Source organism: Equus caballus, chromosome 14, assembly GCF_041296265.1.
Source record: "Equus caballus isolate H_3958 breed thoroughbred chromosome 14, TB-T2T, whole genome shotgun sequence".
In the NCBI taxonomy this organism is placed as follows: Eukaryota; Metazoa; Chordata; class Mammalia; order Perissodactyla; family Equidae; genus Equus; species Equus caballus.
Genome location: NC_091697.1, coordinates 57,389,328 through 57,413,078, shown reverse-complemented (window position 1 = coordinate 57,413,078; position 23,751 = coordinate 57,389,328). Strand labels below are relative to the sequence as shown.

The window sequence follows — 23,751 nt, the reverse complement described above, 5'->3', positions numbered from 1 at the left end:
TCCCTTCAGATCTCCATTGTGCTAGAATCATGAATTAGGCCCAGATTTGCTGGAACAAGGCCTCTTCCCCGGGGCACCCAAGGGACCCAACAGAAAAATGGTCCAGCTGCCACCTCCATTACCATCACTTGTCATTCATGAGACAGACCACAACCTTTTGCCCCCAGGCAACTCTGGATGACCACCTTGGGTGGGCATCAAGTCAGCTTTAAAAGCAGCCATTTGCTGACCAATCCAGCTGATCAAGAGAGAACTAAACCCAGGCATAGGATTTTAGACAGTGAGGAATCTTCCAGTCCTCCTGGTTTTATCTCTGCCTTTTATAGATGGGAAAATAAAGACTTGGAGTAAATCTATAGGAATTAAATTCACTTCACTTAAAAAAAATGTATTACCTGTGGTAGACTGAATAATGTTCCCCCAAAAATATCTAGGTCCTAACCCTAGAATCTGTGAATGTTATCCTATGTGGCAAAAGGGACTTTGCAGAGGTAATTAAATTAAGGATCTTGAGATGGGGAGATTATCCTGGATTATCCGGATGGATCCTAAATGCAGTCACAAGTGTTTTTACGAGAGGCAAAGGGAGATTTTATACAGAAGGAGAAAGCAATGCAAGAAAGAAGTAAGATGCTATACTGCTGGCTTTGAAGATGGAGGAAGAGGCCATGAGCCAAAGAATGTAGCTCTATAAGGTGGAAAAGGCAAGGAAACAGCCTCTGTCCTAGGGCCTTGAGGGAGCACGGGCCTGGCAATCCCTTGGTTTTGGTCCAGTGAAACCATTCAGACTTCTGGCCTCCAGAAATGGAAGACAATAAATCATGCTGTTTTAAGTCATGGAATTTGCGGTAATTTGTTACAGCGGCATTAGGAAATTAATATATTGGCTAATAAAACTACACCTACACTTACTTTTTGACCCAGCAACCCACTTCTCAAAATATACACCTCCAACAATACAAAATATGCATGCTCAAGGTTATTCATTGCAGAATTGTTCGCAATTGCAAAATAAAGGAAACCACCTAAATGTCCATGCAGGGGCCTGCCCCATGGCCAAGTGCTTAAATTCACACACTCTGCTTCAGCGGCCTGGGGTCGCCAGTTCAGATCCTGGGCACGGACCTACACACTGCTCACCAATCCATGGTGTGGCGACATCCCACATAGAGGAACTAGAATGACCTACAGCTAGGATATACAACTATGTACTGGGGCTTTGGGGAGGGAAAAAAAAAAACAGGAATATTGGCAACAGATGTTAGCTCAGGGCCGATCTCCTCACCAAAAAAAAAAAAAAAAAAAAAAAGCCTATAAATGTCTATGCATAGGAGAGTAGTTGAATAAACTATGGTATGACCATATAACGGAGTAGCATGCAGCTGTAAATCAAAATGAAGAAACTAATACAAATTGATTCCCAAGAGGTATTAAGTGGAAGAAAATGCAAAAGAGTATCCATTTTATGCTATTTTTTGGGTAAAAAAAAAAAAAGGAGATTTAAGAAAATATGCATGTATCTGCTCATTGTGCACAAAGTAATTCAGGTAGGAGAAACTATTAATTAATGAGCTTCCTTACCTACAGGGAGGGAGGGAAGGGGGTGTAGGAAGAGGGACGGAAAGGTAGAAGGAGTGCCTGGGGAGCGCCACTTCTCTGAGTGTATCTTTTTATATAGTTCTGGGTCTTAAACCATGGTAAAATTTCACATACCAAAAAAAATTAATTAAAATCAAGCAGGATGTGGGGAGGCCTCAAATGGAATAAAAATAGCAATAAATGAATTTAACTATATTAGAAATAAATAACAGAACCAGCCACACCAAAGGAGTGAGGAAGAAAAAAGCTAATCTAAGTAACTTTAAAAACGTTATTTTGACCATACATTGTAAGACAGAAGACAAAAAAGCACTATACACATCTATTTTAGTTTGTAATTTCTTCTTCAGAAGAGTATGGGTCAGCAATTCGAAATCTACTTTATGTGTGTAGTGGATTGAATAGTGTGTCCCCAAAAGATTTGTCCAGGTCCTAACCCCTGGTACCCGGGAACGTGACCTTATTTGGAAATAGGGTCTTTGCAGAATAAAGTTAAAGATCTCGAGATGAGAGTGGGCCCTCAATCCAATGACTGGAGTCCTTATAAGGGAAGGGAGAGGGAGGGCCGGCCCTGTGGCCATGGTTAAGTTCTCGCACTCCACTTCGGCGGCATGGGGTTTCACCAGTTTGGATCCTGGGAGCGGACATGGCACCGCTCATCAGGCTGTGCTGAGGTGGCGTCCCACATGCCACAGCTAGAAGGACCCACAACTAAAATATGCAACTATGTGCTGGGGGGATTTGGGGAGAAAAAGCAGAAAAAAAAATTAGATTGGCAACAGTTGTTAGCTCAGATACCAATCTTTAAAAAAATATTTAAAAATAGAAGAGAGGGAGATCAGACACACAGAGACACACAGGGAGGAAGGCCATGTGAAAACAGGCAGAGAATGGAATGATGCATCTACAAGCCAAGGAACCCCAAGGGCTGCCAGCACCACCCGAAGCCGGGAGAGAGGTGTGGAACCATTCTCCCTCAGAGCCTTGAGAAGGACCAACCCTACTGACACCTTGATCTTGGATGACTGGTCTTCAGAACCGCGAGAAAGAAAATAAAATTCTATTGTTTTAAGCTGCCCGGTTTGTGGTAATTAGTTGCAGTAACCTTAGGAAACATACAATGTGTGTATTGGGATTGAGCAAATAAATATACATTTGTGGATAATGAGGGCCAGGTTTCTCAATTTTGAAGACAAAGTTACAAATAAGAGAAGAGGAAGACTTAAAATCAACCCTGTGGTATTGAATTGGGATCGGAGGTATCAGTACAAATTCACGATTTTTTAAGAAAAAGCGAGCTTGAGATGTGTGTGTACCCGTCTACAGGGACGTGTGTTTCCTAGCTCTGTCCACTGAGCGGGCCTAGAGGCAGTCATGCTCTGGTATCCAGATCTTGGTTTCTAAGCACCATGCTCCGACAGAAGGAACCAGAGCCCCATGGAGAAATGGCTGCCCCCAGGGCTGAGGCACGGAAAGTATAAGATGAGCCTGGTGTATCTTGTGGTTCCAGAAATTACAGATTTGCTAGGAAAAAAAAAAGGATAGGTGCCCACAGGAGCCAACATGAAAGAGTTGCCAAACATGGGACAATTTGAACAACAAAATAAATCATGATATTAATGGATTATAACTCCCAGAATAAAATAAATGTCCCCGAATCTATACTGATATAAATAAATAATCTATTAAATCTATTACATAAATAAATAATAAATAAATCTAATAAAGAAAGAAAGAGTTGATAAAAACAGAAAATCACCATTTGTCAAACACCACAGAAATTGTTGCAGGCAAGAATCATGAATGGATGCTAAAATTAGTGAGCCAAAATATGACAAGAAATAGAATATTTGCATAGTCTCAATGTATTTCCTCAAGAGATGTTTTAATTACAAAGAGAGAACATCATAGCTTTACAGTGGAGAAACCTGGCAGACACTACCTTCCCCACATGATGGAAGTTAACATCCGCAGTAACAAGACTCACAGACACGTGTGCCTCCCGAGCTCCTGCTCTTAGAAGAACACAGCATCACTAGTGTGGTACTCCTGCCAAAATGCATAACCTCAGTCTAATCATCAAACATTTCAAACACACACAAATTGGGGGACTTCCACAAAATAACTAGCCAATACTCTTCAAAGTGTCAAGGTCATGAAACACTGGGGGGTTGTCCCAGACTGGAAGAAACTAAAGAGACATGAAACTAAATTCAAGACGGAATCCCTGGATTGAAACTTCAACCAGAATAAAGGACATTAATGGGGCAACTGAAATTGTATTAAGATCTAAAGATTAGTGAATTGTAGGGGCCGGCCCTGTGGCCAAGTGGTTAAGTTCGCGCACTCCCCTTTGGCGTCCCAGGGTTTCACCAGTTCCAATCCTGGGTGCAGACATGGCCCCGCTCACAGGCTATGCTGAGGCAGCATCCCACACAGCACAACCAGAAGGACCTAGAACTAGAATACACAACTGTGGACTGGGGCACCCAGGGAAGAAGAAGAAGAGAAAAAAGAAGAAGATTGGTGACAGATGTTAGCTGAGGGCCAATCTTAAAAAACATAAAATTTAAAAAAGTGAAAAAAAAAGATTAGTGAATTATATTATATCAATGTTAATTCCTATGGTTATAAATTATATTGACATTAGGGTCAGCAGAGTGAAAGTATATCTGAACGCGGTAGTATTTTTACACTAAAATTATTTCAAAATAAAAGAGCTTTTTTTGGAGTATTTTTTGTGCATGTTTGTGAGGAAGATTGGCCCTGAACTAACATCTGTTGCTAGTCTTCCTCCTTTTTTTTGCTTTAGGAAGATTGTCACTGAGCTAACATCTGTGCCAATATTCCTCTATTTTATGTGGGATGCTGTCACAGCGTGGCCTGATAAGCCATGCTAGGTCCGGGACCAGGATCCAAACCTGTGAACCCTAGGCTGCCAGAACAGAGCATGTGAACTTAACCACTGTGCCACCAGTCCAGCCCTAGAGTGTTTATTAAGTCATATCTACATGCCAGAGGGTGTTCCAGAGACTGGGGGCATTGTAGTCAATGCTAGATGTGGCCTCTGCCTTCCAGGAGTTATAATGCATGTGGTTCACGAACAAATAAGGAAACAAACACCTAAATGATACATTTCAAATAGTGAAAAGTGCAGTGGAGAACACAAAAGGGGGAGAAGAATTAGCTGAGGGTCCTAATTTAGTAAGAGTGGTCAGGAAAGATCTCTCTGACTTTAGAGCTGAGGACTGAAAGCACTCAGAGAGCAAACCATATAACTATCTGGGGGAAGAGTGGTCCAGGCAGAGCAAACAGCAAGTGCAAAAGCCCTGAGGTAGGAATGAGCAAAAAGTGGAGTGTGGCTGGAGTGAAGCCAATGAGGATGGAGTGGTAAGAGAGGAGATTGGAAGGCAGGCAGGGCCAGAGCCTGCACTGCAGGGTTTTGCCCGCCATGGCCAGGACTGGAAACTTTATTTCTTGTGCAAATGCCAATGACTCCTCTCCACCAAACGTCACTCACAGCATATGTGTGGGAGAGCACGGGCAGATGCTTATGAGTCCAAAATAACTAGTGTTGTCTTGAAAACATGAAAAGATTTTCAAAAAGATGACTTGATTCTCTCAAGCCTTTTCTTGGTTCAAACTGCTATAAACCCTTCATTTGTAGAATGTTCTGGAATGTTCTCTGAGCTTTCCCTTGGTTCAAACACCTCCTTCACGGATTAAGTCCTTTCACCCTTTGCTAACTAGCCCATAACAATTAAAGTAGTTCTGCTTGGTATCAATATGATAGTAAATCCCAAAGCTACGTTGGAGACCAAAACCTTGGGAGAGTCAGTTAACAGCCCTCCAGGTAAGGCAAGGCATGTCCATATTGATTCTGGGTATTATCACTGAGATAAGACACAAATTAGCAAACGCCCATGGAAAAGCCACAGGCACTAATGTAAAGGCCCAATCTAGGCACAGTTGTTTATTGCGACCTTCTCCACTGTCGAGGTCACTACTCGCTGATCTGCATGCCTCTGAATTTTCAGAGCACTGGAGCGCGTCCACACGAGGGAAATGAAGCATGCTCTTCAGAAAGCGTCTGGAATTTCTCCTCCCCACCCCACCCTCCCTTCCTTGTTGGTTAGCAGAGGACCAGAGAACCAACCTCTCGGTGCTACAGTGATTCGAAAGCCGGGCTTCACGTCGGTGTCACCTGGAGAGCTCTAAAGACACTGGTGCCGGGCCCTCCCCCAGAGACGATGATTTAATGGGTCTGGGATGGCCCGGGACGTCGGTATTCTGAAAGCTCCGTCTGGTGATTCCACCGGGCAGCCGGGTCTGAGAACCTTGGGTGGCCGGAAGACCTGGTTGCTCTTAGAGAATTAGCCGCCAGGTGGCGGTAGAAGATGGCCGAAGAAGCCCGGCGGGCGGCTGCCCGGCTCCCAAAGCCTGCTGCGTATCCGGGAGGAGGCAGAGTCCTCGGAATTCGGGGTGCGGGCCCTAGCCTCCTGCCACTAAAGGTTTTTTTCACCCTAAGAGTGTGCGTGCGATGTGGGCCTAGAGGCGTTTCCCCCAAATTTCCTTACCTCTCCTGGTTGGAGCCTCCGTGGGCCTTAGTAGGCTGCAGGGGGTCCCAGAAGCATTGCCCCCCACCTCCCACCCCCATACAGAGCAAATTCGCATGTACCTGTGGTCTGGTCAACTAAGAAAACAGAACTGGTGCCAGCACACCCCTTTTCAGGTGCAGGAGCTCCGGGAACACCAAAACAGGCCCCTCTCAGGGCCCAGAGCTGCGGGGGCCTCACTTCCCTGGATCCACAAGAAAGTTACCTGTGCTTTTGGCAACCAAGAGAGAGACCTCTAAGCAGGCAGCACTCACACCTTATAGGAAGCATTGGTTCCACATCTCTCCAAAACACCCTTGGAAGAAAAACCCAGCTACCCAGTAGTGCCCCCTCCCAAGGTGGGAAGGAGGACCACCCCAGGAAGTCATTGCTCCCGGAATTACTTTAACTTCCCAAGAGTTCGTCACAAAGGTCTGTGAACCCCTTTAAATCTAGTGCAAAATTCTGTGTGCGTTTTTTTCACCAAGGAGAGTGTCTATAGCTTTCACTAGAAAGATCAAAAATACAAAAGATTAAGAACTGTCAAAAGAGAGGGACTTTAATAAAGAAATTTAAAATATTTGGGATCCAGTTCCTTTATTCTGAATAAATGTGCTCACTTTGCTCACCCCACTGCCACTGGCCCCCATGAAGGGAAACACTGCCAGCCCCTTCCCTTGCTGGTTCAAGGATTTGGCCGGCCTTTTGTCCCTCCCTCACCTTCTGAACATCTCGGGTCACCTGCAGGCTCTGGGCATGATGGAGCTCACCTTGCTCAGGTGACTTTTTTCCTTGGAAGGTATCAGAAAAGAGACCTCTCTGGCTGTGGGCTGAAAATTCTGTGAACTAATCTTTTCTGCTTCAGGTGGCTGCATACCCTATGGGAGGGGTCACAGGCCCAGTGGGAGCACATCCATGGATCATGGAGCCCAGGCAGTGTGGGGGCCTCTACCAGACCAGAGGGCAGATGGAGGACGGGAGCTGGGGCTGGGGAAGACCACGCCCGATGGCCGAGGTCCCACAGGATGTGAAGTACTTTTCCGATAGGCTCAGGAGTGGCTGTTCAGGGTTGCCCTGGAAGTCAGCGCCATGAGTGGCACCAGATTCAGTGGTGTCTCATCCACCCTCTGCCAGCGGGAGTGGGAGAGACAGGGTGGAATAGAGCCCAGTGCCTCATTTCACCAGAGAGGAAACTGAAGCTCAGAGAGGGGTAGGTCCTGCCTCATGTCATACAGCGAGGGGCCTCTAACCTGGGTCTTCTGCCTTCCATGTGGGGCCCTTTCTCTGGCCCCGTGAGGAGTCCCCAGCTCCAAGCATCCTTCTTGGTTGGGGGGAACTCCATGGGCTCAGGGCCCACCCAGGGTGGGCTGGCTGGCCTGTCCTCTGAGGGAGTGAGGCGCCTCACTGGCCACCAGCCACCCCTCCCCAGATACCCTCACACTCCCTAACGGCCTGGCCACCCTCGATGCTCCTGAGGTGACCCGTTTCCCTCCTTTCCTCTCAGCTTCAAAACAAACCAAAATACAGACTAACATCCTTTGTTTGTTTTGGGGGATCAGAGAAAGGGGAAAGCAGCTCTGTGGGTTTGCACTTAAAAACAAAACTACTCTGAGCTGCCCGAGCAGAAACCAAACCAAAGGTGAATTCAGAGGCCAGAAACCCTCGTGGCAATGCTGTCTCGGAATGAGTCAAGGGAGGGCGTGGCAGTCTCGGAAACAAGGCCGCCCACTGACCCTGCGCTGGTGGCTCAGGGTCAGACAGCCGCCACAGTGGGCTCAAGGCCATGGCCACCCCACACTCACCCTGGGCAGTGTGGACTTGGCAGGGGACCCAGCCCTGATAGAGGCCCAGACCTGCCCCCCTGGCAAGGAGGGAGAAGAAGATGGGGCACAGCAGTGGAAACCAAGCCCAGTGACTCTGGACCTCACAGCCTCTGACTACCCTCCCTCTTAGCATCCCTTGAGCCCACAGACCCGTGCAGGGTACCCAGGACCAGATGAAGCAGACCTGGGCCCTGCCCCATGGGAGCTCCTGGCCAGCAGGTGAGACAACGGGGGCCCACTTAGCACTGGGTGCTGTCATGGGGTATGGCCGAGCACTGTCTCACCTGCCTATTGGACTTGTGCTTCCTGATGAAACTGGGTTCCCCAGGCCTCCACCTCCAGAAGGGAGCACACAGTAGGGCAGAAACCAGAATGTTCCAGGCATCTGAGCACTCCCTTCTCAGCACTCAGGGTGTGTGGGCCCTGGGAGACATAGTGAGTGGGGACTCTGCCTGGGCCCTTTCCTGAGTTTGGCTGAGGGAATGGAGCATCTGAAGGCTGACCCACAGAGGCCAAGCTGGTGCTGCTGGAGCCCATCAACAGTCTCAGTGAACACCTATGAGCCGTGAGAGAGGTGGCAGGAGAACAGAGGTCAGAGACTCCAGGTTGAACAGTGAGTCAGCTGGCCTGGCAGAGCAATGTCATCTATATCGACTGTCCAAACATGGCCAGAGATGCTCTTCTCCCAAGAGTTTGAGGTGCTCAGTCTTATTTGAACTTCATAACTCTCCAGGCTGGAGAGAAGGAGGCAGCTGGGGTTCAGAGAGGCAAAGCAATTTACTTAAGGTCCCATAGCAAGCCAGCACCATGTCAGACCTGGGCCATACCCCTCCCAGGAGTCACCCACTCAGAGCAAGACTCTAGACAGCGGGACTGCCTGGTGGGAGGTGGCTGGAAAGGACTCCTCACCTCCTCCCTGGTTATTCCGGCCTAGGATGTGTTGAACAGACTTTGAATTGAGTGCTTCCATTTTCTTAAGCTACCGTTTTTAGCTCTTTGACAATAAGCTGAGCACTTGACCCTATTCTCTCATCTAATCCTCCTCCAGCCCTCACAAGTAGGTGTCTTCACTAGTCCATTTCAGAGGTGATGTAACTGACAATAATCAACCAGCCAAAGGTCACACAGCTGGTAAGTGGCAGACTGGGGCTCAACCAAGCCTTTCCGACTCCAGAGAGAGGCTCTTTCCTGCTCAGTCCCCCACATCCCACCCCTACCTCTTTACCACTGGAATTTTTAGCTTGCGCCCCCTCGTTGTTATAACTGCTGAAAAGTTGGGCCTGTTCCGAGATCCTGGGTTATGATTCGAGCCTAAACTTCAGAGGCTCATCACCCCTTGCAGGGAGGCAGACTCAGACATCTGTGCAGAGCCCCAGTGTACATGTGCAGGTGTGTATACCCACCAACGGCAGCCGACATCTGGTACCCACCTCCTATCAATGGGAGATCTGCCCCATCCTTCCTGCTTGGGTCCCCCTCAGCTGCTGGGCCCCACAGGGAAGCCCCCAGTGTCCATGGATTCCTACGACCTTCCAGGGCCCTGCTAAGCTAGCTGGCCTTTCAACTCCCTCGATACAACCGAAGCATCCTCTCTTCCTTCAGAATAGGAGCTCAACAGCACGTGTGTGTGCACATCTCTATGTGTCTGTGTGCACATTCCTGTGTGGGTGTGTATCCGTGTGTGCATTTGTATGCAGGTGCCTATCGAGGTAGGTGTCTCAGCGAAGAAATGATTGTGTGATGTGCCAAGCTGTGTGTCTGTGTGTGTGTCACTGAAATGTTGATTCTTGGGGCTGACCCCGTGGCTGAGTGGTTAAGTTCGCACGCTCTGCTTCGGCAGCACAAGGTTTCACAGGTTTAGATCCTGGGCGCGGACATGGCATCGCTCATCAAGCCATGTTGAGGCAGTATCCCACATGCCACAACTAGAAGGACCCACAACTAAAAATACACAACTATGTACCAGGGGGCTTTGGGGAGAGAAAGGAAAAATAAAATCTTTAAAAAAAATAAAATTAAAATTAATGTTCATTCTTTCACCCCACATTTCTTGAGCACCGAGCCACATGTGAGGCACCCTCAACCCTGGCCATTCTCAGGAAGAGAGGCCTGGGCAGGGGCTGTAATGCCGTACTAGAGCCAGAGGGCAGTTTTGGCTGGTCCCAAGACAGGGCCCAGCACAGGGGCTCAGCAACCCCCAACGAGGCCCGCCCTGCAAAGCTCCACTCTTTTCCTCCCTGACTTCATCACAGGCCAAACCCCCAGGGCCACAGGAGACAAAGCGACCGCTGCCACAGGGGAGGAAGAACAGCTAGGGATCAAGATTCCCAAAGAAAGTCCACAAAATCAGCCCGAACAATTCCAGGCCCTGCCAGCTTAAGCTTGGAACGCCTGCGGAGAAACACAGCGTGTGCGGCCCATCTGGGAGCCACCCCATTGTTTACAGAGGGGACAGCCGAAGCCAGTATGTTCGTTTCCTGTTGCTGCTGCTGTAACAAATCCCCACAGACTTAGTGCCAAAACAACAGTCATTTATTAGCTTACAGCACCGGAGCTCAGGAGTCCTGAAATCAAGGTGTGCGCAGAGCTGCATTCCTTCTGCAGCACTAGGAGAGAATCTTTTCCTTGCCTTTTCCAGCTTCTAGAAGCTGCCTGCATTCCTTAGCTCATGACCCCATCTTCCCTCTTCCACGCCAGCGCCACGGCGGAGTATCTTCAGATCTCCCCAGACCCCTGCTTTTGTGGCAGGGCTCTTCCGACTGGCTCTCCTGCCTCCCCCTTGAAGGAGCCTTGTGATTGCATTGGCCCCACCTGGATAATCCAGAAAATCATCCCGTTGCAAGATCCTTAAGAAATCACATCTGTGAAGTCCCTTTGGCCATGTAAAGGAACACACTCACAGGTCCTGGGGATTAGAGCGTGGACATTTGAGGGAAGTGGGAAATATTATTCTGCCCATCGCATCCAAAAATGCAAGGACCTGAGGTCTGAAGGAGTTGAGCAAAGGCCAGAACTCGGGCTGCAGGTCCTCCAGCTCTGGGTCCCTTTGGGTAGAGCCTCAGGATAGAGGAAAAGGAGGCCTCCCCCCAAACTTAAGCCATTCTCCTAAAATACGCCATGCACAAGGTTGTCAATAGCACCTGGTTTGCTTTGCATCCCAGCTCCACCACCTACTCGTGGGGTGACCTTGGGCCTGTGGCTCAATGCCTCTGGGCCTCTGACTTCTCATCCATGAAGAGGGGTGATGATGAGGAGCCACCACATAGTCTAATTTGAGGGTGCAATGAGCCTGTGTTGGCTGCTGTTGGAGCTGTGGCAGTGATCTCAGCCGCCCCTCAGCACACCCCTGCTCATTTAGAAATGAGAAAAGGGGGGACCTGGCGAGGGAAGGGACACACATAGGGACCCAGCAGGGCTGGTAACCAAGATAGTGACCTTGACCCTGGGAGCCCTTCTCGTGCCCCTCCCCAGAGCAGTGGGGTGCCTGCTTTCCTGGAAACTCCCCAGGGAATGAAGCCTTTGATACCTAAGGGGGTCGGAGAAAGAGAACAAAGGGATCTTTTTGCCTGAAAAGCTGCCTGCTGGTGCAGGGCAGAAACTCTGGTTAATAAAGGCTTGGGTGTTGTGTGACTACAGACACACAGGCAGGTGGTCCATGGGGTACCCCATGGGGTGGGGTGCCCACAGAGAGTCAACAGAGACTCGGTGAGTGTCCCCAGAGCTTGGAGGGAGGGGCTATGTCAAAGGTGCTGCCAAGGCCTCTCCAAACAGGAGGTGGGGACTGGATGAGGAGAGGTTCCCGGGGAACTAAGAAGGCTTCCAGGACAGGGACGTGAGCCAGGTCGCTGAGGACCATTCCTGTGGGAGAAAGAAAAGATGCTCTCCTGTCCATCTCCAGCCACAGGATCTCCGGTCAGCCTCGACAGGAGGAAACTCAGGGCCAGCAGAGGCTGCAGGGCCTCGCCAGCGCCTCCACGGATGCTGCCCCCTCACCGTCATATTGCCAAAAAGTATTTGATCAGCTTATGGGACTGCAGACTGCAATCGGCTGCAGTCTTTGGGGTGTTTCCTTTTTTTGCTTTTCCATGTTCTGTTTTGATTCTGCACACCTTTTCGTGCAGTGTGGACATATGCAAAGCAAATTAGCAAGTGACCTGGTGCTGCTCCCAGGGCAGCGAGGCTGGCTTGAGAGTGAAGGGGTACGTGTGCCAGGCCTCAGAGGCACACTTCACCACAGTGTCCTGCTTTTAACAACATCCACATCACAGCATGAAACTGGATCAGAAAAGGCTAACTGACATGCACCATCGTTTTTCTCTGACTTTTTAAATATATAGAAACTTCATTACTATTCACAAAAGAAATTCATACTTAATAAAGAAAATTGGGTCATGAGAACAGCCCACTCAGTGGCCTCACCATCCAAAGACAGTCACAGCTAATATCTTGGTCTATTTCCTTCCAGTCTTTTTTCCAGGGAAAACTTTTTTTTTCTTTTTTTTTGCGGGGGGGGAAGATTAGCCCTGAGCTAACTGCTGCCAATCCTCCTGTTTTTGCTGAGGAAGACTGGCCCTGAGCTAACCTCCGTGCCCATCTTACTCTACTTTATACATGGGACACCTACCACAGCATGGCTTTTGCCAAGTGGTGCCATGTCCATACCCGGGATCGGAACCAGCGAACCCCCGGCCGCCAAGAAGCAGAACGTGCGCATTTAACCACTGCGCCACCAGGCCAGCCCGCCAGGGAAAACCTCTTATTTTTAACATATCTGTGCTCATGCTGCATATATACCTTCTGGGGTTTTCATTTAGCACTAATTTATTTACTGCTGGAGCTCTGGCAGTTTGAGCAGTATGTGGCACAAGTAGGACCTCAGTAAGTATTTGCTGAATAAATGAATTAATGAACATAGACAATTTTTCTACATTATGCAAAAGTAATAATCATAATATGTGACAATCAAGGGCTTAGTTTGTGCTATTTTATGTACATTATCTCATGTGATGCTCACAAAACCGTGTGAGGTAGGTACTGTTATCCCCATTTTACAGATATGTAAACTAAGGTTCACAGAGAGATTAAGTCCCAGGGTTATATGGGTAGGACTAGGTTTCTTTCTTTCTTTTTTTTTTTTGGTGAGGAAGATTGTCCCTGAGCTAACACCTATGCCAATCTTCCACTATTTTGTATGTGGGATACTGCCATAGCATGGCTTGATGGGTGATGTGTAATTCTGTGCCTAGGATCTGAGCCTGCAAACCCCATGCCACCAAAGCAGAGCATGCAAACTTAACCACTATACCACCGGGCAGGCCTGAGCACTGGGTTTCTAACCCAGGTCTGGCTGATCCCAAGCTGTATTCCTAATGCTATGTATCACTGCCTTTTAGTGAACATTTTTAGAAACAGTGTTTAAAATGACTTCATAATAGTCTTTTAAATAGACATCCATTCCTCAGTCACTACAAATTTAGGTTATTTTCTGGTTTTTCCCCACTGTCATAAATAATTCCACAATAAACAACTTTATGCATAACAGAACTCCACATTTAAGGGCTATTCGTTAGCAAAGACTCCCCAGAAATTGAATTCTTGGTTCAAACTGATGCAAGTACTTGTAAAGATTCTGAGGGATGTTTTTCATTCAATTATGTTTTGTTTTGTCCTGTTTTGTTTTACATATGGAAATTTAGATGTATTAAAGCCACCACCTTTTCTTTTATAATGTTGTCCACTGTTTCCAGCTTTGACATGCCCTCCCTTTCCAGGGAAGTTAATAATTCTATTTTCTAGTCATTGTACAGTATGCTTTTAAATTATTCAATCCTTTCGTTCTTCAGCACATCCTTTGGGGCCTGTGCTGAAGAGAGGCCCCCATTTACACTTCCAAGCCCCCCAGGAATGCCCTGCCTCTGTCCTCTGGGCAGGGGTTGAGATGAAAGAGAATGAGAAATAAGAAGAGTGTGAAATACAGAGGCAGGTGTTTTCCTAATTGCAGGGGAATGACTGCCCCTTCTTCTACACATGAATGACTTTCTCTCAAGGTCTTCCATTTCTCCTTAGAAGCTTCTAAAATGCAGTGCTTGACCTGGAGTCAAGGCAGAACTGTCCTAATGAGAGCCGGCTTAAGAAATTCCTTAAAAAACTCAAAGTATGCAAAAACTCTTCAAATGGACTAACAAAAATATGTCAAATTGGGAGTGAAGGTGTTGCTGGGCAAATTGGTTTTTGGTGAATTGGCTTTGGGCTAGTGGGTGGTGGCATCAAAATAGGGATGGGGGCTGTGACCCAGGTGGATAAAGACCCCACACACAGCCAGAGTCACAGGGCACATCTGGAGCACCACAGAAGGCCTCTCATAGCAGAGGCCTCTGGGTGGCTCTTGAAGGCGCACATGAGCCTGGCTGTGGGAAGAGTGGGCGGTATAGCCTGCCACGTGTAGTGAGTGGGTTCTGCCCTACACGAAGGCACGTGGTCGAGGGATCCAGCCCACACCCTCCAGCTACGAGGATGGAGCACCTTCTTCTAGTTCTCTCACGGGCACCAGTGGGCTGGTGGTTGCCTGGGCTGTAACAGTGAATTGTAAAAGGAGCACTGGACCAGGAGCCAGGAGGCTGGACCCTGATTCCAACTCTGCCATGGTTTTCAGGATGGGAGCCCGAATTACCCTCTCTGTGCCTCAGTTTTCCCATCTATAAGATGAAGTGTTGGCTAGCCAATTCCAATGGCCCACTCCAGCTCTGATGCTGAGTCTATTCTGAGAGTCTATAAGCAGCTCCTGCATCACCGCTGTGCTCGGCTGGGGCTGGAGAGAATACGCCCTTGGGAGCTTCCACAGGTTAGGGCAACCAGAACAAACAACATTCTTCCAGCAGAAGGGCTATTTCAGAGTAACGTGCACTTGGTTCAGGGTCAGAGCTTCCCGCATTGCTTTTTCCGTGCAGCTCCCTTTTGAAGGCTTCGGTTGAGCCTTGCTGAGTAAGTCAGCTGGCCCCCTATCCTCACAAGATGGATGTGATCCTACCTGTTCCATCTCTCTTCCCTCTTGCTATAAACCCAACACCAATCAATTTATTGAGCACTGTCCATGTGCAGTTCCCATGCTTCCTGCTTTACCTGTTGACTCATTGAACCCTGACCTCCATGCCCCAGGGATGCTGCAGTTGCCATTTTGCAAGGTTAAGGAACAGGGGCCTCCAATTCCACAATACCACATATAACCAAGCAGGATTTGAACTCAGATGGTTCTAAAGTCCATAGGCCCTCGTAGAATTTCCACCTCTTTTGTAGGTGAGGAAACTGAAGCATGGAGTGGGGATGCCACTTGCCCAGCCACCCAGCAAGTTAGCAAAAAGATGACTTTTTTTAGAGGCTGAGAAGGCTCCCTCTCTATTCACAAGCCTTCTCAACTCCCCCCATCCCTTCAAAGCCTGGGAGATTCTGTATTTTGTCAATTTCCTGTGGTTCAGTGGACACACTGCCCAACTCTCCACCATTGTCTAGGTTCCTCCCCTGAGCCATGCCAAGGCCAGGTGCTCCCGGGAGAAGGTTGGCACCCTTCCTGTAGGAAGAGGCACACAGGGCAGCCTACATGAACTCAGTCCAGGGAGCTGGGCTGGGAGGAAGCCTGGCAAATAGGGGGTTGGGGACAGAACAGGTTGTTGGCACTCCATCTGCCTGCCTCAGGCCTCATTCCCAGGGCATCAGCAGTGGCCAGCCCATGCCGCATTGCCTGGGCGGGGCTTTCTCTCCAACCTCCACTTTGCTGGGCAACTTGGGCGAGTCACTCAGCATCTCTATGCTACCCCAAAAACCACAGCCCACCCACTGTGGCAGATATTGAACCAGCCCCTGTCGCCTCACCTGGGAAAGACGCTTTATTTCTGAACCACAGGTCAACCAGTCAGAAACAGGGCTTCTTCGCATTCTTTATCTTTATGGTGGATTCCTCCCAGAGCTGGCATTTACTCACACGCATTAAAAATTCGAAGAACAAAGTACAACAGAGAAGTTCTGACTTCCTGTGGGTTGCGGAGGCAAGAGGAGGGAACAATTAGCTGCTTTGTTTCCAGGGTTGCTGTTTGTCACTGTCAATGGCATTATTAAGGAATTATGATATTAGAGATTGGATAACCATTTGATATACATAGTAAAACATTTCAATTATGGTGTTTCTGGAAAGTGCTGTCCTCATCTGTTACAGGAATTTACCAAGTGCCTTTTAATTAAGTCAGTTCTAAATGAGACAGCTCCTCGGTACGGTAATTTTCTGAATGAAGCTACCCTGAAGTACTAATTAGTTTGTTTTTAATACTTAATTTACTCTGCCAACATGGTGGCTTGGGTGGGGCTTACCTGCTGGAACTGGATGAGGTCTCCCTGGCAGCACAGTATGCAGCGGGCACTCTCTCCCAGCTGGAGAGATGGAGGGATTTCATTTCACCCTGTCAAGTCCTAAACCGCTTGCTGAACTGACCACAGACTTTAAATTTATCTGGGAAATGCCTCAGCCACTGCCCCTCCTCCTGATCAACCCAAGGAAGCCACTTGCTCCCCACAGGAAGACGGGGTGAGCTGTCTTGGACTGGAGTGGCTGCCCCATCACTAGAGGTGTCAAGCAGAGGGCATTTGGGCGCTGGGTAGGAAAGTGGGCTGGGTGATCTGAGAGGTCCCTTCCTGCTCAGCATCCCTCTGATGGTTCCTTTATTATTCATTGTTATGTCAGTCACCAAACATTATTGAGGCCCCTCTCTGTGCACATAAATGAAGAGCAAAGAGGGGTAGGATCCTGCCTTGGTGGTGCCCAGGGTGTAGCTGCAAGGATCGGGGGGCGGTGGCGGTAACCAGTGTTAAGTGGCCACTGAGGAGACAGGCAGGGGGCTCTGGGAGCACGGGGCAGGGGCAGGGAGGCTCCGCATGGAAGTCACAGGGAGGGTTGGAGGGTAGGCCTGGGAAATTGCTCAGGAATAGGAGTTAGACCCGGCTGTGGCCCCCACTGGGTGATTTGACCTGAGGGAGGACGGGCCACGGGAAGAGTTTGCAGCCCTGGGGCAGGCAGGAGAAATGGTGAACTCTTCCCCCACCTTGCATGTGTGCGTGTGTGTGCGTGTGTGTGTGCGTGTGTGTGTGTGTGTGTGTGTATACACACACATTTGGGTCCTCATGATGCATAAGAATAATTGCTTATTTGTTTTTCATTGTGTTTTCTTTTTATTTAAAAATAAAGACACACTTGTAAAAGCATCACACAATACAGGAACACATAGGTTAAAAAGTGCAAGTGGCCCATGATCTCAATTATCAGTCCTCTCCCAGAGAAAACCACCATTAACAGCCTTCTAGACCTTTCCTATGTGTGTGTGCACATGTGTGCACGTGCACACACACAAAGGACTTTGCTTGTTTAATAGGGTCATAGGAAACAGGTGGTTCTGTGACTCATTTTCACTTTACGACATACCCCAAACGTCTGTGCATATCATTTGGCTCATACAGATCCACCTCACTCTTTAACAGCTGTGAGCTTTCAGTAGCAGAGTCTAGTTGATTTATGCATCCCTGTGCTGATGGACATTAAGGCTGTTGTCATTTTTTTTTACAATTGCAAACAAAGCTGCAGTGAACATTCTTGAACACAACTTTTTGTGTTATATACAAATGCTCAGAACTGCAAACTTTTTATACCATTGTGTACATTTTGCTATATGAATTGTTCTCAGAAGCGTACTGCTGGATCAAAAGATACCTGTCTTTTAATAGTTATCAGATGCCGCCAAGTGGCCCTTCTGAAACAGGCTGGGCCCCTTGCTCCCTGCCATTTTCGTACCATAGAACCTGTTTTCCTACATTCTCTTCAGCACTGGGTGTTATTAGTCCCTTCAATTTTGTGCCAATGTGACGAGCAGAAAAGAAGAAGGTTCTGCTCACTGTTTTCACTTCTGCCTTTGTTTGCTAAGTAAATAATGAAAGCAGGCTGATGAGTGGCTGGAGGGCCCAAGTTGGCAGCCTGGCTGTCCCTGGCTGACCTGGGGCCCTGGCTCTTAAGACCTCCTGGGAGACCTTGGGCAGACCACCACCGCACCGGTGTTCCAGTCAGGGCTGATGGGGACGGAGGGGACCTAAGCAGGCAGGGTCTTCCTGAGACAGAGGCCCCCAACACAGCAACACTGGCCTGGGCTCTGAAGGCCTCTGGAAAAGCCACTCTCCAGGGGGCTTCAGGCCCAGCACAGAGGCTCTGGCCCCCCTTGCCCCTCCCCATGTGCAGAGGCCAGCTCAGCCAAGGAGTCAGGGTGGGCTTCCCCATACCCGCAGGGTCCATCGGGTTCTGGGCCCAGCACTCCTGGACAGAACAGGTGAGCCTGGGTGACTCAGCACCGCCATGGTCGGCAATGGTCCAGGAGTCACAGAATACAGGCCTTCCGTCTGAGCAGGCTTTGTCAGCCTGCAGGGCGGCCACACTGGCAGGGAGCTGCAGAGCTCTAGGCTTCGGGCGCTGGGGAAAGCAAGGCCGGGACAGAAGTGGGAAACTGGGCACTCTTACACCTCCCCTCCCAGCCAGCCAACGGCTCCAGGGCCACAGAGCCAAGACCCCGCTTCAGGGGTGTGAGCCCAGGAGGAAGGCTTGGACATGCTCCAACCCACGTCTTCCCCGGCTCCAGACCAAGAGGAAACTGGCTGGCGTCAGAGCCCAGTGGAGGTTCAAAGCTCACGTCTTCCAACCAAAACTACAGGAGAGTCCAACCAGGGCGCCTGCCATGTGCAGTGGGTGTTCGACCCTGCCCCTGCCCTCCAAGATGTCCCCCCCACACCCCTAGGGCCTGGAGCAGGCTTGCTCGCAGGGCCAGGAGGCCAGGGTCAAAGGCACCCTACCAATGGGAACTGACATTTCAGACCTGCTGAGCATGGGCACATCTCTGAGCCATTTCAGCAGCAAGGGCTTCCATAGCTCTCAGAGAACTGGGTGAGTCTTCTGTGCCAGAATAATGAAGCCAAATGCACCCTCCCCCTCCCAACCCAACCCTGCCCCCTACAACATTCCTTTAGTCCAAGAACAGACTCTCAGCAACACAAACTTAAATGCTACCCAAGTTTGATGTCTTGTTTGTTTTCTCTTGTTATAAATGTTTGATTGTGTGGCTGAAGGTGACGCAGAAAGACACAAGCAGCAAGGAATGAGGGCCAAAGCCGGGCTCGGGCAGAGGCCCAGGGAGACTGTGTGTCTCCTTCAGGAGCAATCACGCCCCCACCAGGGCTCCATCCTTCACTCTCCGGACCGTGAAATCTACAGGCCTCCCTGCACCCTACACACCCTCCAGGGCCCGAGCTGCTCCACTAAGAGCCTCTGCTGGGGATGAACATTTTTTTTAACGCGCTAGGCTGCGGCCCTCCAAAACTGCATGGAACAAGCTGAATACAGACTCTAATGAGCATGTGTTGGGCACAATGAAGCCAAGGGCGGGGCTAATGAGAGACAGATCCCTTACCTTTGCAGCTGTAAACTTGGTGCCATTTCTTAGGAACCAGCAATAATGGTCACCATGTATTGAGTGGCATCAGTGCTCCAGCCACCATGTTGATGCGCCTCACACACATTATTCCAGCCCGTGCTCAACCACCCACCCAGTGCCAGGAGCTTGCACCCCCGTGCCTGACCCAGGGCCTGGCACCAGGAGGTTCTCACTCAGGAGTATTGCTGAATGAGCAGCGAGAAGGACACAGATAAGGAAATCGAAGCTCTACTCAATCAAGGTACTCTGCCCAAACATTTCTTTTCTGATAATCATTTTCCTTTTGGAGATTGTCAATAGACATATTTTGCTTTATTTTTTTCTTTTAATTTTGAAGCATTTGAAACACATAAAAAAAGTACACAAAATAATATGATAGATCAAACTCCATTTTAAAAAAAAGCAAAGAATTTATGAATGCAACATCCAGGGTAGGGCTTACCTCTGGGCTGAGAAACAAAGAGTGAAGAAGGAAGATACAGGTAGTGAACGGAGGGGTCACAGGGCTCATTTTTAAGTTGTCCTTCATAAATCACATATATGTTGCATAAATCATTCTATGTGTATTATGTACACATACAGAAACATCTTTTTAAATAAAACGACGTAACATATTTTTACCCATCATCCAGATTTGTTAATAAGATTTTATTTTATTTGCTTCAGATCTCCTCATTCAGACATTTGGCTAAAGCTGGTCCTCCATCCTGTTCCCCATCTTCTCTCCTGGAGATAATAGTTAAGATTTTTAGGGGCTGGCCCCGTGGCTGAGTGGTTAAGTTCACACGCTCCGCTGCAGGCGGCCCAGTTTTCGTTGGTTCGAATCCTGGGCGCGGACATGGCACTGCTCATCAAACCACGCTGAGGCAGCGTCCCACATGCCAAAACTGGAGGGACCCACAACTAAGAATATACAACTATGTTCTGGGGGGCTTTGGGGAGAAAAAGGAAAAAAATAAAATCTTTAAAAAAAAAAGATTTTTATATCACATTGGTATGTTGACCTTATATCCAGCCATCTTACTGAGCTCTTAGTTCTGTTTATCTGTAGATTTCCTTGAATTTTTATGTAGACAATCATGCCATCTGCACATAAAATTGCAATTTTTTCTTCTATTGTAATGTTTATTTTTTTAATTTCTTTTTCTTGTCTTACTCTGCCAGCTAAAACACATAGTACACTGTTGAATGGTATTAGCAATAGCAGGTAGATTTCTCTCATGTCTGATTTTGAAGGAAATGCCTCAAATACTTCACCATCAAGGATGTCATTTGCTGTTGGTATTTGATAGATGTCCTTTATCAGGAATTTCCCTTCAATTCTGAGTTGGACAAGAGTTTTTATAACGAATGATGTTAAATTTTTATCTAATGCTTTTTTCCATTTGCATCTATTGAGATGATCATATGGGTTTTCTTTTTTACTTTGTTTATTTGGTAAGTTACTTTGGGTTTTCTAATTTTAAACTGTCCTTGTATTTCTGCTGGATCAGTTATGTATATACTCAGTTTGCTAATATTTCACTTTTGATTTTTGCCTTTCTCTTCATAAGTGAAATTGACCTATAGTTTTCTTTTCCCATATCATCCTTGACCAGCTTGCATATCAGGATTATATTAACCTCATATAGTTAATCAGGAGACATTCCTTCTTTTTCAACTTTCTGGAACAGTTTAAATAAAAGGAGGATATCTGTTCCTTGAATAATTTGGCAAAATCACCTATAAAACTGTCTGGGCCAGTTGTTTTTCAGTATGTTGGAGGGTTCTTGCTTTTTTTTTTAATAAACATTTAATTTTGGAATATACATATTTTTTTTTTGGTGAGGAAGATTTGCTCTGATTTAACATCCATTGCCAATCTTCCTCTTTTTTTGCTTGAAGAAGATTAGCCCTAAGCTAACATCTGTGCCAATCTTCTATTTTGTATGTGAGTCACTGCCACAGCATGGCTTGGCAAGTGGTATAGGCGCGCACTCGAGATCCAAACCCGCAAACTCAGGCCATCAAAGTGGAGCATGCATGACTTAACCACTGAGAAAAGTTTTGCAAAGATAGCAAAGAGGGCTCCCCTGTACCTTTCACCTGGTTTCCCCTAATACTGGTATAAGAGTACATAACCATGGTACATTTGTCAAATAATATATCATTACTACATGTTACAATGTAGTAATGTACACTGGTATATTACTATTAACTAAACTCCAGACTTTATTTGAATTTCACCAGTTTTTTCACAACGTCCTTTCTCTGCTCCAGCATCCAATGTGGAATCCCACATTATATTTACAGAAGGTTAATTTTTATGTTTACTTTATAGTTTTGGTTGATAGTTATAGTAACAGGCCCCCAGTGAATGCCAATCCCTGTATTCTTACCAATGTATAATCCTTCCCACGTTGATTCAGTGACTTGCTTTGGCCAAGATTTGATATTATTTGGCCAGTGACACATTGGAAAATGCAACACAAGCAGAAGCTTGAAAATACTTGTGCGTTGGGGCTTGCCCCATTCTGCTGCTTGCTGGAAATCCTCTGCTAACATGAGAAGCCCAAATTAAGCTTATGGAGAAGTGTGACTCAGCTGATGGCCAGCATCAACTGCCAGACATGTGAGGAAGGCCATCCTGGACCATCCAGACCCAGCAGAGCTACCAGATGTCTGCCACTGCCAGAGCCACCCAGGGTGAGACGAGCAGAAGACTCGTTCTTACAATAATACCTGGCTAACCTGCTGACCCATGCACTCATGAGCCAATAAAGTGGTCGTTGTTTTAAGACACCATGTTTAGGGAGATTTTGTTACTCAGCAATAGATAACTGCTAGAAAGTATATGGAACTATTCTGTTTTTCTATAACTTCTTGAATCAGTTTTGGACATTTACATGTTTCTAGAAAATTATCCATTAATTTTGAAATTTCAAATTTATTGGCACAAAGCTGCTTATAGTATTTTCTCATAATTAAAAAAACTCTACTGTATCTTTTATTACATTCACTCTTTAATTATTTTAAATTAATTCATTTAGTAAATTAATATAGTATTTCTTGTTCGTTTTCTCTCTCTTTTTTTTTTTTCGGTTGGTCCATCTTGCCAGAGGTTGTCTTGGTCTTTTCAAAGAACCAACTTTTACTTTTGCTTATTTCTCTATTGCTTCTGTGTTTTTTATTTTGTTCATTTCCATTCTTACCCCCTTTTCACTACTTTCTTCAGGTTATTCTGGTTTTTTTTCTAATTCTTGAGTTGGAAGCTCAGCTTATTAATTTTTAGTCTTCTTTTTCTAATATATTTTTAAAGGATATAGATTTCTCTTTAATAATTGCTCTGATTCCCATAAATTTTCTTATATGTTTCGATGTCCTCCATTTTCAAAGATTTTATAATTTCTTTTATGATTTCTTCTTTTCCCTTTTTGCTTGAGGAAGATTGTCACTTAGCTAATATCTGTGTCAATCTTCTTCTATTTTTAATGTGGGATGCCACCACAACATGGCTTGACAAGCAGTGCTAGGTCCATGCCCCGGATCTGAACCTGCAAACCCCAGGCCACCAAAGGCCATCATGCAGACTTAACCACTATGCTACCAGGACGGCCTCAAGATGAAAATTTTTATCTCTCACATAAAAGTCCTAGCTGATATGATGGCTGTCCGTAAATTATCAGGGGCCAGTCTCCTTTCTTATTGCTCTGTCATGCTCAATACGCATCTTATGGTACAAGATAGATGATCTAGCTCCTGCTAGTACGTCTAAACTCCAGCCAACTAAAAGAGAAAAAGAAGAAAGAGAAGGGAATTTCCCTTCCTTTTAACGGCAATCCAGAAGCTGCAGGACCACTTCTGGTCACACATCATTTGCCACATCTATATATAAGGCAAAATGAAAGATGATACAGACTTGAAATCTGCTTAGCTAAAAATTCTCTTACCATTTGAGAAAGGGAGAACAGACATCAAGGGTTAGGTAATACTTTCAGCCACATCTGCCATTCTAGTTTGTGTTTCTATCTACAATGTTTCCTTTGCTGCTTTTGCCCCTCTTTTCCTGCTTGTGATTGCTTTGATCAAATTTTCTGATCTTTATTTTCCCTACCACGTTAGAAATTTGGCATTTTGATTCTTATACTTTTAGTAGTTGTCTTTATATTTTTTAACATACATAACTATTTTAATAAAATGTAAATCTAAATATAAAACATTAGCCATACCTCGGAGGCAGATCTT

General features: G+C 46.9%; 1 protein-coding gene across 3 annotated transcripts in view; it reads right to left on the bottom strand.

The window, feature by feature from the left end:
* The window catches only part of VDAC1 (voltage dependent anion channel 1), a 101,787-nt gene that overhangs the window by 39,230 nt on the left and 38,806 nt on the right, over window positions 1–23,751 (bottom strand). Inside the window, exons 1-2 of one of the 3 annotated variants that reach the window (XM_070234339.1) lie at window positions 16,376–16,669; window positions 15,884–16,041 (exon numbers count right to left, since the gene is read on the bottom strand). In XM_070234339.1, coding sequence (XP_070090440.1) covers window positions 15,884–15,946 — 63 coding nt within the window. In that variant the 5' untranslated portion in view covers window positions 15,947–16,041; window positions 16,376–16,669. Of the gene's footprint in view, window positions 1–15,883; window positions 16,042–16,375; window positions 16,670–23,751 lie in introns of those variants that run through there. The other 2 variants (XM_070234338.1, XM_005599430.4) reach the window with 2 other exon arrangements.